At 36.6% G+C, this 13,504-nt stretch overlaps 2 protein-coding genes across 2 annotated transcripts; one reads left to right on the top strand and one right to left on the bottom strand.

Moving 5' to 3' along the window:
- Positions 1-24: 24 nt before the first annotated feature.
- LOC108129899 (uro-adherence factor A) lies at positions 25-11,792 on the top strand. The gene is made up of 25 exons (XM_070281127.1): positions 25-1,360; positions 1,507-2,196; positions 2,247-2,390; positions 2,445-2,534; positions 2,599-2,757; positions 2,820-2,978; positions 3,042-3,200; positions 3,261-3,350; positions 3,403-3,492; positions 3,553-3,642; positions 3,702-4,148; positions 4,213-4,584; positions 5,933-6,019; positions 6,078-6,194; positions 6,262-6,378; positions 6,437-6,664; positions 6,719-6,772; positions 6,840-6,980; positions 7,057-7,194; positions 7,254-7,322; positions 7,377-7,529; positions 7,583-7,632; positions 7,689-9,768; positions 9,831-11,063; positions 11,123-11,792. The coding sequence occupies exons 1-25, from the start codon at positions 25-27 to the stop codon at positions 11,272-11,274; spliced, it is 8,445 nt and encodes a 2,814-aa protein (XP_070137228.1). The 3' UTR covers positions 11,275-11,792.
- A 24-nt stretch (positions 11,793-11,816) lies between these two features.
- LOC108129901 (abnormal spindle-like microcephaly-associated protein homolog) lies at positions 11,817-12,580 on the bottom strand. Its single transcript, XM_017248197.3, has one exon. The coding sequence runs from the start codon at positions 12,404-12,406 to the stop codon at positions 11,978-11,980; it is 429 nt and encodes a 142-aa protein (XP_017103686.1). The 5' UTR covers positions 12,407-12,580; the 3' UTR covers positions 11,817-11,977.
- Between the last annotated feature and the right edge of the window lie 924 nt (positions 12,581-13,504).

Here is a 13,504-nt window from a genome sequence, read left to right as displayed (position 1 = left end):
TGTTTTGGCACCCAATTTGTTGACATGGTAACACATGGTGGCAATCGAGGTTTCCAGGCATATAGGAACACCTTTCTTGGCCAGTATCGATTCAACCTTTTTCCGTGGACGTTCTTTGAAAACACCAATATGACGACCGCTAGTTTGCCCAGAGTTCCAGAGGGACTTCGGGACCTTATGAAAGTCTACACCAAAGAGGTTTTGCGTGAAAAACCATCCGATCTGTACGAATTTTCGGCAAAGTTTTTTAACATGATTGTTGGTGAAAAGTCTCACCAAGCCGTGAGAAAATATGAACCTGCCCAGACTTACGAAACCATTATGAAAAACCGTATACGTCAGCAAGTGCCCATATCTATGGTTTTTAACATAATACCTGAAAATCTGACCGACTTGATCAAGCAATTTATAAAGGCTGTTCTAAGAGAGAAGCCGGATAATATTTATATTTTCGCGCAGGAGTACTTTCAGAGGCTATCGAAGGAAAAGTCAGGTCGTACTGAATACAAAAAGTATGCCACATACGAAAATTCATTGAAGGACAAGGAAAACCTAGGTCCTGTGGCAAAGGTAACCTGCGAATGTGGACGTGTTCTCAGCGCAAAAGCAAAGGATGTGGAAAATAATACAGTTCTTATTGAAAAGGAAGAAAAGGAATCTCTTATTATGGCTTTACCCAAAAAAGATGATGACGCGAAAAATGTAATTAATATGACCTACATAAGATCCGTGGTTATTATTCAAAGGCACTTTCGTCGATATCTGAAGCGTGTGAAAACCGATCGAAATAAAAAGGATAAATGCAATAGCATGGAATATATGACTTCTATTTTGTTGCTTCAAAGACAATTTCGGCGGCTTAATGCCAAAAAACGAGTGAAAAAACTCAAGCTTTCGCGTTTAAATGAACCAAAAGGAAAAGTTGATACGGCCAACTATATGAAAGCTGTTCTCATTATTCAAAAACATTATCGCTTATATTTAAAACAGAAGCAGGAGCAAAATCGATTAGAAAATGACAAAGTTTCCTTGGCAACAGCCGCCATTATAATCCAAAGAGCCTTTCGTAGAATGTTGGCCGTACATAAGGCCAGAAGAATAACCTCGGCCAGTGCCGATCATCCCGAGGACCTTAACGACAATGCCTCGGAAACAGGATCCTACACCTCCGTGTCGACAGCCCTCCTTTCAACGGAGTCCACCGAACTGGGTGGCACGAATTACGAGGAACGAGTCCATCAGAAAATAATCCACGAGGATGAGGAAGTGGAGAACAGCAATGTGGATGGTGGCCTGGAAAAGGAGTATTTTGCAGAACCCATTAAGAGCGACAAAAAATCGATACATCTGAGAAAAAGCGGTAATTACTTATGCATAAGTTTGTTGACTGAAATTTATTGCTGTAATCTAGTTCGGAATTTTATTGCTCTATAATTTTAAGCCAACTTGTAGTACTCATTTATTTGCTTACTTTCAATGATTTTTCTTCATTTTGGCAATTTGCAGATACTTTAAGTGGCCCCTTGATCGATAATCAGGAGGACCATGAAAATAATGAATACTCTGAATTTGAGGTCAAGAAACAAAAAGAGGAAATTGAGGATGAATTTAGAGCTATTAAAAAACGGGATACAGAAATCCAAGCTATACCGGAACATACACTGGAAAGACAAGATGAGCTTCAAAGTAAGAAGGAAAACGAGTCGGTAGATGTAGCTGATCTTGATATCATAGATTCTGTAAAGGCTTTAGACTATAAAAAAGAAAATGATATTGTTTTGGAAACTAAAACTAAAGCAAATCTTGAATCCCAACCATCTATTGAAAATTTGAAATCCAAAAAGGAAAAAAAAACTGAAAACAAAGAAACCAACATTGATTTGGAACCAATAATGACAGCTGAAATAAAAGCTACAAACATTTCGAATGAACTTAAGGAGACTGAATATGAAAAAAATCTGAAAAGTGAATCTCAAAATGGGGGAAAAGAAGATAAAGAAAAGGAAAATTCAAACAAGATACCCCGCGACTCTTTTGAAGGTTTAGAAAATGTAGATAATATTAAAATCAATGAAACCATTCCGCCTCCAAAAGTTATCAAATCTGAAAGTCAATTGCAAGCAACTCCCACAATTTCTATAGAACATGTTGATGATAGTCCCGAGGAAAATTCATCAATTCCATCTGAATCTAATGGTAAAATGCACGTTTATCTTTTAAAATGTCAATATAATATTTTTTATTAGATGTTGTGGCTGAATCAGCAGAACCGTCTCTAATATGCGCAGCAGAACTACCCGAACGTGTATCTGAGATTGATATAGAAAGTCGAAAGACTAGCCAGGATACTAAACCTAACAATAAAGCAACCAAAGAAGGACATGATCAAGGTACCCAAATATGAAACGAATGTATAAATATTTGGTTTTAATAATTTTTTACAGAATCTCCAAAACAACCATCAATAGATAATGACAAAGAAAAGCCTGTTGAATCTTTAGTTTCAAACACAAGTCGGGATAAACATGATCAAGGTATGCAAAATTAAAAACAGTGTCTAAAAATTTGATCTATTAATTTAGTTTTTTTTTTCTTTAGAATCTCTGAAACAAGCTTCAGTCGATAATGACAAAGAAGAGCCTGTTGAATCTTTAGCTTCAAAAGCTTGTAAGGATGGAAAACATTCAATCGATGATGACATGGAAAAGCGAGTTGAATCTTTAGTTTCAAACACAAGTCGGGATAAACATGATCAAGGTATGCAAAACTAAAAACAATGTCTTAAAATTGTATCTATTTATTTAGTTTTTTTTCTATAGAATCTCTGAAACATACTTCAGTCGATAATGACAAAGAAGAGCCTGTTGAATCTTTAGCTTCAAAAGCTTGTAAGGATGGACAACCTTCAATCGATGATGACATGGAAAAGCGAGTTGAATCTTTAGTTTCAAGCACAAGTTGGGATAAACATGATCAAGGTATGCAAAACTAAAAACAATGTCTTAAAATTGTATCTATTTATTTAGTTTTTTTTTCTATAGAATCTCTGAAACATACTTCAGTCGATAATGACAAAGAAGAGCCTGTTGAATCTTTAGCTTCAAAAGCTTGTAAGGATGGACAACCTTCAATCGATGATGACATGGAAAAGCGAGTTGAATCTTTAGTTTCAAACGCAAGTCAGGAAGAACATAATCAAGGTGGTCAGGATTAAAAATAAGGAATTAATATTTGGTTTTAATAATATAATCCCTTTTCAGAATCTCCAAAACAATCTTCAATCGATACTGATTTGGAAAAGCCTATTGAATCTTTAAATTCAAACTCAAGTCAGGAGGGACATGATCAAGGTATAAAAATAAGGAATTTATATTTGGTTTTATTAACATAGTTTTTTAACAGAATCTCCAAAAAAACATACAACCGATAATGATTTGGAAAAGCCTGACAAATCTTTGGTTTTAAACGCAAGTCAGGAAGAACATGATCAAGGTGCCCAAGATTAAAAATAATGTATTAATATTTGGTTTTAATAATATAATCCCTTTTCAGAATCATTAAAACAACCTTCAATCGATACTGATTTGGAAAAGCCTATTGAATCTTTAAATTCAAACGCAAGTCAGGAGAGACACGATCAAGGTGCCCAAGCTTTAAATAAGGTTTTAATATTTGTTTTTAATAATATTTTCTTTTCACAGAATCTCCGAAACAAATTTTAATCGATAATGATCCGGAAAAGCCTGTAGAATCTTTGGTTTCAAACTTCACTCAAGAAATACAATCAACTGAAGATACTTCCTCAAAGGATGATGAAAAGGATACTGTAACTGATCCCATATATAGGGCTAAGAGGAGTTTAGAAGAGATTGAAACTAACTTAGATAAAATAATGGAAAATTCCAAGGGAATAGGTGAAGAAACAAAAGGTGACGAGTTTGTGGAAAAGGAAGTGAGCCTTAAGAATAGCAATGATCAAATCGATCCGGATAAAGTTAAAGAAATAAGTTATGAAAAACGTGAAGAAAAACAGGAAATTGAACAACTGGGGAATTCAGAGAGAGATACTGATACGGGGAAAGATTCCATAGAAAATGAAGAAAAACTATTAACACTTGGGGATGAAGTTGAGGAAATTAAAACCCTAGGTAAAGCACATTTAATTTTAAATCTCAAAATATATTAAATTAACATTTTTAAACTATTTTTTAGGTGATGATATAAAGAATGATACTTCGGAAACCATCTCAGGAATAAGAGAAGCTATAAGTGGAAGTACAGATGCAATTGAAGTTAGCGACGAGAAGTTATTAAAAAAACAGTCTTCTAATGAAGTAATAAACGAACTTGAAAATAACGAAAAAGAACACAAGGCAGATCCCAATGATAAAGAAGTAGTCCTGGAAGGATCACATAGCAGATCACAGCAAAGTCCTGAAAAAAATAAAATAGATGTGGATTCCGACAACAATTCTAAAAATATATCAGAGGAAACAAAAATTCAAAATGCATTAATTGAGGAAGGCGATTATGAACCACTGCTTCTATCCGGAGAAAAAGTTGAAGGGAAACCTACAACCGAAGGTATAACATATTTTTTCCTTTTCTTCAGATATAAATTGAAAAGAATTTTTCATGATTTTGATACAAATTGGTGGAGAATCAGTGAATTGGTGAGAATCAGATGAGAATTGGGGAAGACATAGCCTTTACTGTGGACCCTATAGGGGAAAACTCCATTTTAAGGGATCCCATCATGAAAAATGGACAAAAAATCGAAAAAATATTTTTTCTCAGGATTTTGATGCAGAATCATGGGAAATCGGCCCAGAAATCGTTTAAGGTATTCCGCTTGAGAATCGGATGAGAATTGGGGAAGATATTGCCATTACTGTGGACCCTATAAGGGAAAACTCCATTTTAAGGGATCCCATCATGAAAAATGGACAAAAAATCTAAAAAATATTTTTTCTCAGGATTTTGATGCAGAATCATGGGAAATCGGCCCAGAAATCGTTCCGCTTGAGAATCGGATGAGCATTGGGGAAGATATTGCCATTACTGTGGACCCTATAAGGAAAGAAATCGGCCCAGAAATCGTTTAAGGTATTTGAGAATCGGATGAGAATTGGGGAAGATATTGCCATTACTGTGGACCCTATAAGGGAAAACTCCATTTTAAGGGATCCCATCATGAAAAATGCACAAAAAATCTAAAAAATATTTTTTCTCAGGATTTTGATGCAGACTCATGGGAAATCGGCCCAGAAATCGTTTAAGGTATTCCGCTTGAGAATCGGATAAGAATTGGGGAAGATATTGCCACTGTGGACCCTATAAGGGAAAACTCCATTTTAAGGGATCCCATCATGAAAAATGGACAAAAAATCTAAAAAATATTTTTTCTCAGGATTTTGATGCAGAATCATGGGAAATCGGCCCAGAAATCGTTTAAGGTATTCCGCTTGAGAAACGGATGAGAATTGGGGAAGATATTGCCATTACTGTGGACCCTATAAGGGAAAACTCCATTTTAAGGGATCCCATAAAAAATGGACAAAAAATCTAAAAAATATTTTTTCTCAGGATTTTGATGCAGAATCATGGGAAATCGGCCCAGAAATCGTTTAAGGTATTCCGCTTGAGAATCGGATAAGAATTGGGGAAGATATTGCCATTACTGTGGACCCTATAAGGGAAAACTCCATTTTAAGGGATCCCATCATGAAAAATGGACAAAAAATCTAAAAAATATTTTTTCTCACCATTTTGATGCAGAATCATGGGAAATCGGCCCAGAAATCGTTTAAGGTAATCCGCTTGAGAATCGGATAAATATTGGCAAAGATATAGCCTTTACCGGCCACCAGATAATTCGCCTTAGGATTTTATTTTTTTACTAAGTGTTTGTAACAAAATATTTTAATTTTAGGGTCGTTGGAAAGTGAAACTGGTATTTCAACTGAATTAGTTGAATCCTTGAAGCGCGGAATAGGTAATAAGCTCCTTGAAAGTCTAGGTAAGAGAATAAACTTAACAATTGCCGAAAACAATATCTTCAAAATATAATATTTCAGAGATAGAAGCAAATAAAGATCATCCAGTCGATCATCTGGCTAATAAAGACGAAATTCTAATTCCTACAAAATCTCAAGAGGAGTTGTTACATAATCAAGAGTCTGCAAGCACAGATGGTAAGAAAATTGTTTTCCACCTAATTAGATTATCTATAGAAGTAACTTCTATTTTAAATTGTCATAGATGAAATAAAGCCAGTGGCAGCCACCGATTTGAAGGAGGATCTTGTTCAAATATCTCTTAACGCAGTAGAAGACTCTGTCTTTGCAATTGCTCATATGAAAGATAAGAATAGTTTGGGTAAGTCATTCGACTCTTTTTGCTTTAAAAAAATATTCTTTAAAATGTTTATGTTTAGAAAATGGAATAGAAAAATCTGAAATTGTTAAAAAATTTATCGTAGATGAGCTTCCAATTGGATCTTTAAATGAAAAACAACTTACAAAATCCGTTGAAAAATTAACTCTAAGTACAAGTCAAGATGAATTAAAACCTAAGAATAATATTTCTTTAAAAGAAAGTGAAACAGGAACGGATGAGCTTATAGAAGAAAAAAACATTGACCAATCAGCAATGGAAAAAGAAGGTAGTAATACATTACTTATTTACTAACAATACTTAAGTTTGTTTATAAAAATAGTTGTCAAGGAAGAAAATGGACACTTTATAGAGACTGATACTGCAGATATCACTGGTAATCTAATTTGTAGTATAATTTTTGTTATAAAATAAATTATGTGTTGATGAATAATTCTTTTCAGAAGACACCATTAAGAATAAACAAAAAACAAATTCGGAAAAACGTTCTTTGAATGAAATGACAGATAGTTTAAGAAATGTTACAGAAGAAAAAGAATTCGATCCTGAAGATAAAGAATCTGAAAAGAAAGTCGCTGCCATTGGTGAATTTATATTTATTATGAAATTTGTTATAATTTGATTAATTTTGTATGTTTTAAATTACCTTTTTGTTTACAGAAACATTTTCATCTGCCGACATTACAGATAGCCCTCCAGAATCTACCGATAAACATACTGTTTCGAGGGGTTCCAAAAATTCAGGAGATAGTTCTTTTTCCCCAGAAGATAAACCCGAGGATGCCAAGCTTGATGATGGTTCGTATCTTCAAAATATATATAATTTTTAAAAATTATAGTTTAAATTTTTTTTTTAGACGTTACTATAAGCAAAGATGGCGAAAGTGGTTTGAAAATAACTAGCAAAGAAAGCATTAATAAAACAAGTGAGAAGTGCTTTCATAATTTTTGAAGTGTATTTTATGTCTGCTTTTTCTTAGATACAGAATCTGATTCAGGAAATGGTCAAGAAAAGGAACTTTCGGAGAATGATTCAAAAATTAAAACAAAGGAATTGACAAACTTAGATGACGTAGACATTAAGGAAACGCAAACCTCTAATGGTGTTCCTTCTGCTAGTGACGAGAAAGATGGTAGGTAAAAATAAAATTATCACAAATGTATTCCTAATATTGTTTATTCAAAGTCCCAGATTCGAAGGCCGAGAAGATCGATTCAATTCCTTCGAAAACTGAAGTAAATTTTGGTAAGATTGTAAAAATGAAATGTTCTTAAATTTGTTTTTGAATTAGCAGAAAAACTCTTCATTGCTTGTATCTAATCAATTAATTGGCACCCAAAATTTACCAACTAACCCTATTGAGATTGAAAAGAACACCAAGAAGTACTCTAGCGTAAATGTAAAAGATAAAGATATTGGCACTTTATCATCGGGGCGACTTGTTCCCACACCAATTGCTGAACTGCAGCTGAAATCATTTAAAAACACCAACGACGATGGCGCCTGGTATGATATATATGTGGAGAACCAGATTCCAATAGATACAGATTCAGGGAAAACAACTGATTCTGTTCAATCTATTCAGATTGATGCCGATCGACCAGGAGAAATAATTGAAGAACCTATTATTCCTCAAGAAAGAGTTCCCAGCTATTATACGCCCCAGAAAATTGTTGAACCCGAAATACCAAAAGTTAAAAACTCTGTTTCGTTTTTTGTGTCTTTTGACTCCGATGATGGCAAACCCAAATACAAAATACCAAAAAAGTTTCAGAATCAATCTAAGACAAATATTCCCGAGAAAAGTCAACTAAAGGCCTATTCTGATTCTACCAAACCTGGGGAAATTGAAACTTCTACTGCAGATGATAATGAAAATGAAGAGGAAATTGAAGTTATTGAAGTTTCAGAAGGGGATCCCGAATACCAACAGATGGCTGGAACCAAACTTCAAACCATCTTGGAACTAAATGAAAATGAACAACCCAGTGATTTGCAAAATGAAGGTAATGAAGCTGTGGATCCAGAAACAGGTGAGATGTCTTCGGTAGTTAAAAGTAAATTGAGAAACTCCAAGGAAGCTAATGAGGAATTGGAAAATCCTTTGCCAACAACTAAAAAAAGCGATTATGATTTTGAAACTATCTACAAGGCTGATATTTTAAGCCTAACCAAATCTGTTCAGATTATAGAAAGAGCTTTCAAAAGATTCAAAAACAAAAGTCAAGAAGTCCCAGAAAACCAAAACGTTGAAATTGATGAAGCAAAAGCAAACAATGCTGCTCAAGTTATACAGAAGTGGATTCGGAATATTTTAATAAAAAAGTCAAGTAAACTTTCATCAGATATTGTAGAAGATAACCACAAAATCTTAGCTCCAAGAAAAATTCAAAGAGCATATAGAAACTATGTTGAAAAATTAAAGAATGAAAATACAAACAATAAAGAACTACTAGATATACCCACAGTGGAAATTGAAAATAATTATTTATTAGAAATTGAAAATGAAGAAAAGGACTCACAAAAAATTGAAAAACATAACAATGCTGTTTTAATAATTCAAAAGGCATTTAGGCTTTATTCTCAAAGAAATAAAGCTAAACAGAATAAAATGAAATCAGATGAAAATGACGTAAGGCAAAATGATGCTGCAACAAAAATTCAAAGGACATTTAAAAGATATTTGAAATTAATAAAAAATCCAGATGTGGTTATACAAAATCAGTCTAAGAAAATCGAAGAAGTGCAAGAATCTGTGAATTCAAACATAGTTACCACACAAGAACCCATACCTGAACCAAATAATGCACCAAAAGACGATCTTAAATTAGAAGCCAAGGCAGTTCTAATAATACAAAGGGCTTTTAGACAATATTTGGAACGAAAGAAGTTAGAAACCCTTGAGGAAAACTCATTTGATTCACAATCAATTACAAGTTCCCGAATAACAACCATTGAAAATGTTAATTATCCAACTGATGCAACACCAACAGATAGTTTGGTTCAGGAATCTGTTGAAAATACACCGGAAATTAAGCCAAAATCAGAATGGTATGTGGGTTCAACCCGGATTATACCAAGCCAGGAAGTCGTTGGGGAACCTCTCGAGATAAATCAGGAACTGGCAGCATCGGCACGTAAAAGCACGCAAGTAGTAGAATCAATTGAAACCGTAGATAGTTCGCATGGCTCGCTTGAATCCAAACTAAATTCTGGTACTAAATTTGATGAGATCGTAGGCAAGGATATTGAAAAGGATAATGCACTGTCTTGTGGTTTAGCAGGTCCAGAAGATGCAGTTGAGGCTGAATCAGGTTCCAATGAGGACGACATCCTATTGACACAATCAAACTTGGATAAAATCGAGCGTGGTAAGAGGAATATATTTATTGTTTATAACACAAACTAATTATAACAATATTTTGTATTGTAGATATTCTATCCACTCAAGAACTGGTAAATAATTTCTTGGAAAAAGAAATTGAGTTCTCCTCGGCACAAGGACCTTATGAAAATTCAAGCCCAGAGGAAGTTGTTGAAGAAACTTGCATTAAAAAATCAGCTTCGCTTGTCAATATATCTGAGACGGAGACCGGAGATCCTACGGATTCTTCACTTTCGGAAACCACAGGCTTAGATACTTTGTCTGCGGATACCATAGACAAGGCTACAGTGAAGTTGGCCAAGCCCGAGGAAGTGATTGAGAAAATGTCCCAGTTGCGAGAATCCAGGAGTCAAACTTCCCAGGAAAGGATTCAATCCGGTGATGCCAGTTTCGAGGAATCTGTTGTTCGTCCGATGAGTTCTTTGCAGGAACAATCCAGCCTGGACATTGAAGATGGCGATATTATTGTTTACAACCGTCTGCAGCGAGATGAAACCCGTGAGAGTTCTGCCCAGAGTGATTCCGTGGTTTTTGGTGATCCAGAGACTGAAAAGATCGTGGAAAAAGATGAAGAATCCGGCAGAGTACATTTGATGCGGCACTACACCATTGCTGGAGATGATCCCCGAGGCCTTTTCCGTTCTGTGACCATTGATGATGCACTAAATTATGAAGAGGATATGGATTCGGGTCATGGCATCAAAAGTACCGCCAGCTTCTACTTGGACGACGAAACATCGGAGAACATTCGCAAGAAAATGATGGCCTACTCGCTGAGTGAAACGGATTCCGATTACATTGATCCCAGAAAGGTCAGCCAAGAAGACTTTGATGTAGACACCGCCATGGCAGATGCCATGGGCACCTCCACGGAGACAGAATCGACCATCGTATCGGCGGCCACCAAAATACAGGCTGGAGCTCGGGGATTTCTCACCCGGCGCAGACTGCGACGCGCCAGTGCTGGCACCAAATCATCCACCCAGGACACCAAGGCGTCTTTCGGCAATGATGCCATAAGCGAATCTTTGGAAAGATTTATCGAGGAGGAGGCAGCAAAGAAGATTCAGGCTGCATATAGGATCCACACACGCAAACGTAAAGGATACCCTCGAAAAATGGAGGGCATTAGTCTGGAGAGCAACCTGGCTGCCAGGCGACAGAAGCTGCAGCGCGGGGATGCCCTGCGGAACGATTCTACCCCGGATGATGAGCACAGTGTGGCCACCAATGGAGGGCAGACTCAGAAAGTGGCTAAGCCTCCGCGCCACAAGTTAGTTGGTAGGTGTGATACCTATTTTCCATATAGTATTGGCGTTAATAATTATTTTTCCGCAAAGGTGATGCCAAGTCCAGGGCCGCTATGGAATTGAAATGGCTTACCATGAGGCAGAACTCAATGCCGGTGCAAATCGACTGTGAAGTATTCAGAGTCATACCAAAGCATATGCGAAAACGTATAAAAAGCGCAGATGCAAACAAAAGGAAATAAAACGTACGTATAATTAAGTAAATACGCTGAATTTTATCCAAATAAAATATATACATTCGATCGACAATGTTTTTGTTATCAAACAAAACTGACAAGCTTCCGGGACAGAGGCGGCTATTTATTTAAAATTAAATGAAATTTATTTAATTTGACTGGGGATGGGCGGATGTTTTTTGTCTAACAAACTGTTGGCACCTTGCTTCGAAACGTTGAACACATTTGACAGGTTTATGAGCTGGGTGTGCACCTTGGGTCAATGCACCGAATCCAAACAGCAAATGTCTCGCCCCAGCCACCAGCCTGGTTTTATTCTAAATTTAATAGGAATTTTGTTAAAATTTGGGAAAATACGCATACGTACGCATCCGATTTTATTCGCAACATAAACATTTATCAATCAAATTAGACATTCCATCGAAATGGAAAATTTATATCCTTAACAAAAATGTTTATGTACACACGCAGCACTTGAACCCAAAAATAGGCCTTAGGAAAATACAAACAAATTTTGTAACGTTAATGGATAAAGTTGTCTTTCAAGATTTCAGTTTCTTGAGTGAGAGTATTTTATTCTTTGTGGAGAGAAACTATCATTTAAGATTAAGCTATTTACACGACACATATTTGACTAAAAGGTAGGTATTTGAATACACATATTCTTGTATGTACAGTAGAAATTCGAAGGGGCGGACCACCCCATCCACTATGCAATGGGCTCACATTGTTTTAATTCTTTGCGGGCCTTGAATCCCCGGAAGCCAGCCTGAATCTTCACCGCCGCATCCTTAGCAATCTTCTGCTGCTTGCGCACCAGGAAGCCCCGGAATCCTGCCTGGATCTTGGTGGCACTGCGATCCTCTACCGACTTTCCGCCATTTTCTCCGTTCGCCTTCGCATCGCCGCCATTGGGGCGAGGAGTGTTTCCCTGGTTCTCCATAAGGGCGTTGTTCTGTGATCTTTGGCGCTGGTTTCGCCGATGGCTGGAGGTGCTGTTCTGGCTGGAGGACTTGGTTGATCGATGGATCTGCTTGCGCACTCGGTATCCACGAAATCCTGCCTGAATTTTAATGGCCGCACTCTCTTCGGACTGCAAGGATGATGCTGATTCCGGGGAGCTCGGGTAAATGTACATGATCCTCTGATGCAGGGTGACGGAAATTTTTGTTTCTTGGGGCCCTTGAGCTAATTGAATCCGCGTTTACTACCAAAGACAATCAACCAGCATCGGGGGTATATAGCTTTTCCGGACGAACGTGCTCGGTCGAGATCTAAAATTGTACTGACGTGCAACAGATGCTGGCTTGGCATATGTACGACGAGAATTTTCATTTTCATTCATTCACAAAACAAAGGCCCCACTCAGTGTGTTCGCTCTTTTGCTTTTTGCCCCAAAAGTATCTTACAGGCACACTCACACGTGCCACCTCCTTCGTGTCTGGGCCATTCTGTATCTACACCTCGGTGTTACATACACGTATCCGCCAGATACATTTCGGTTGGCGCTCTCTCAAATATGGGATGCTGATGACGTTCAAAAAATTTTATTTCGGAATATGTGGAGGCATGTTAGAAACAATTATCTAATTCCCTCGACGATCCCAATTAATAACGAAAAACAATAATAATTGGCGATCATTATATAACCGTGATTTCTGTCCTTTTTTGTGGCCGATTGCTGGTTGGAAATTTAGTTTCTAAAACTAAAACTGGACACCTCCACTGGAGGCGACAGCACTGGGGGACTTGTTTACGTTAGATTTGGGGTCTACGTAGCGGGTGGCTGGAAAGTATAAAGTAAATTGATTTAGATGAAAAGCAAGGTACCAGATACACATGGATCCGTACACATATGTATGTATTTATGCAATGAAAAGAACATCGGGTGCATCGCTTTATTAATGGAAACGATGAACATGCACAGTCCGAGGTAATTGAAAAATATTTACACACATGGGCATAAATATTGCAATATGAATTTCAATTAAAATTTTATTGTTTGACTTTTGAATCATCTTGACCCTGGGTATGAAAGGGCAAAGTACCATAATATCAATTAAACGTAACCGGGAGAGGGTGTTTCAGAATTTTCCCCCAGTTGGAAAATCTTAAAATTTTGAACTAAATTAAAATGATACAATTTTATATCAAACACATGTGGGCGATTGTTTTTCAGCGAATGTGACTATATAAATTGTGGAACTTTTTAAAAGTTTTGGAAACACAAATACGG

This window comes from Drosophila bipectinata, chromosome 3R (assembly GCF_030179905.1).
Source record: "Drosophila bipectinata strain 14024-0381.07 chromosome 3R, DbipHiC1v2, whole genome shotgun sequence".
NCBI lineage: Eukaryota > Metazoa > Arthropoda > Insecta > Diptera > Drosophilidae > Drosophila > Drosophila bipectinata.
This window is presented reverse-complemented; position numbering and strand designations above follow the sequence as displayed.

Coding starts and splice junctions, on each gene's coding strand:
- LOC108129899 (XM_070281127.1), top strand. CDS start 25: ATGGTAACACATGGTGGCAATCGAGGTTTCCAGGCATATAGGAACACC. Junction 2,197..2,246: donor AATTCCATCTGAATCTAATG/GTAAAATGCACG, acceptor ATTTTTTATTAG/ATGTTGTGGCTGAATCAGCA. Junction 11,064..11,122: donor TCCGCGCCACAAGTTAGTTG/GTAGGTGTGATA, acceptor TTTTCCGCAAAG/GTGATGCCAAGTCCAGGGCC.
- LOC108129901 (XM_017248197.3), bottom strand. CDS start 12,406: ATGTACATTTACCCGAGCTCCCCGGAATCAGCATCATCCTTGCAGTCC.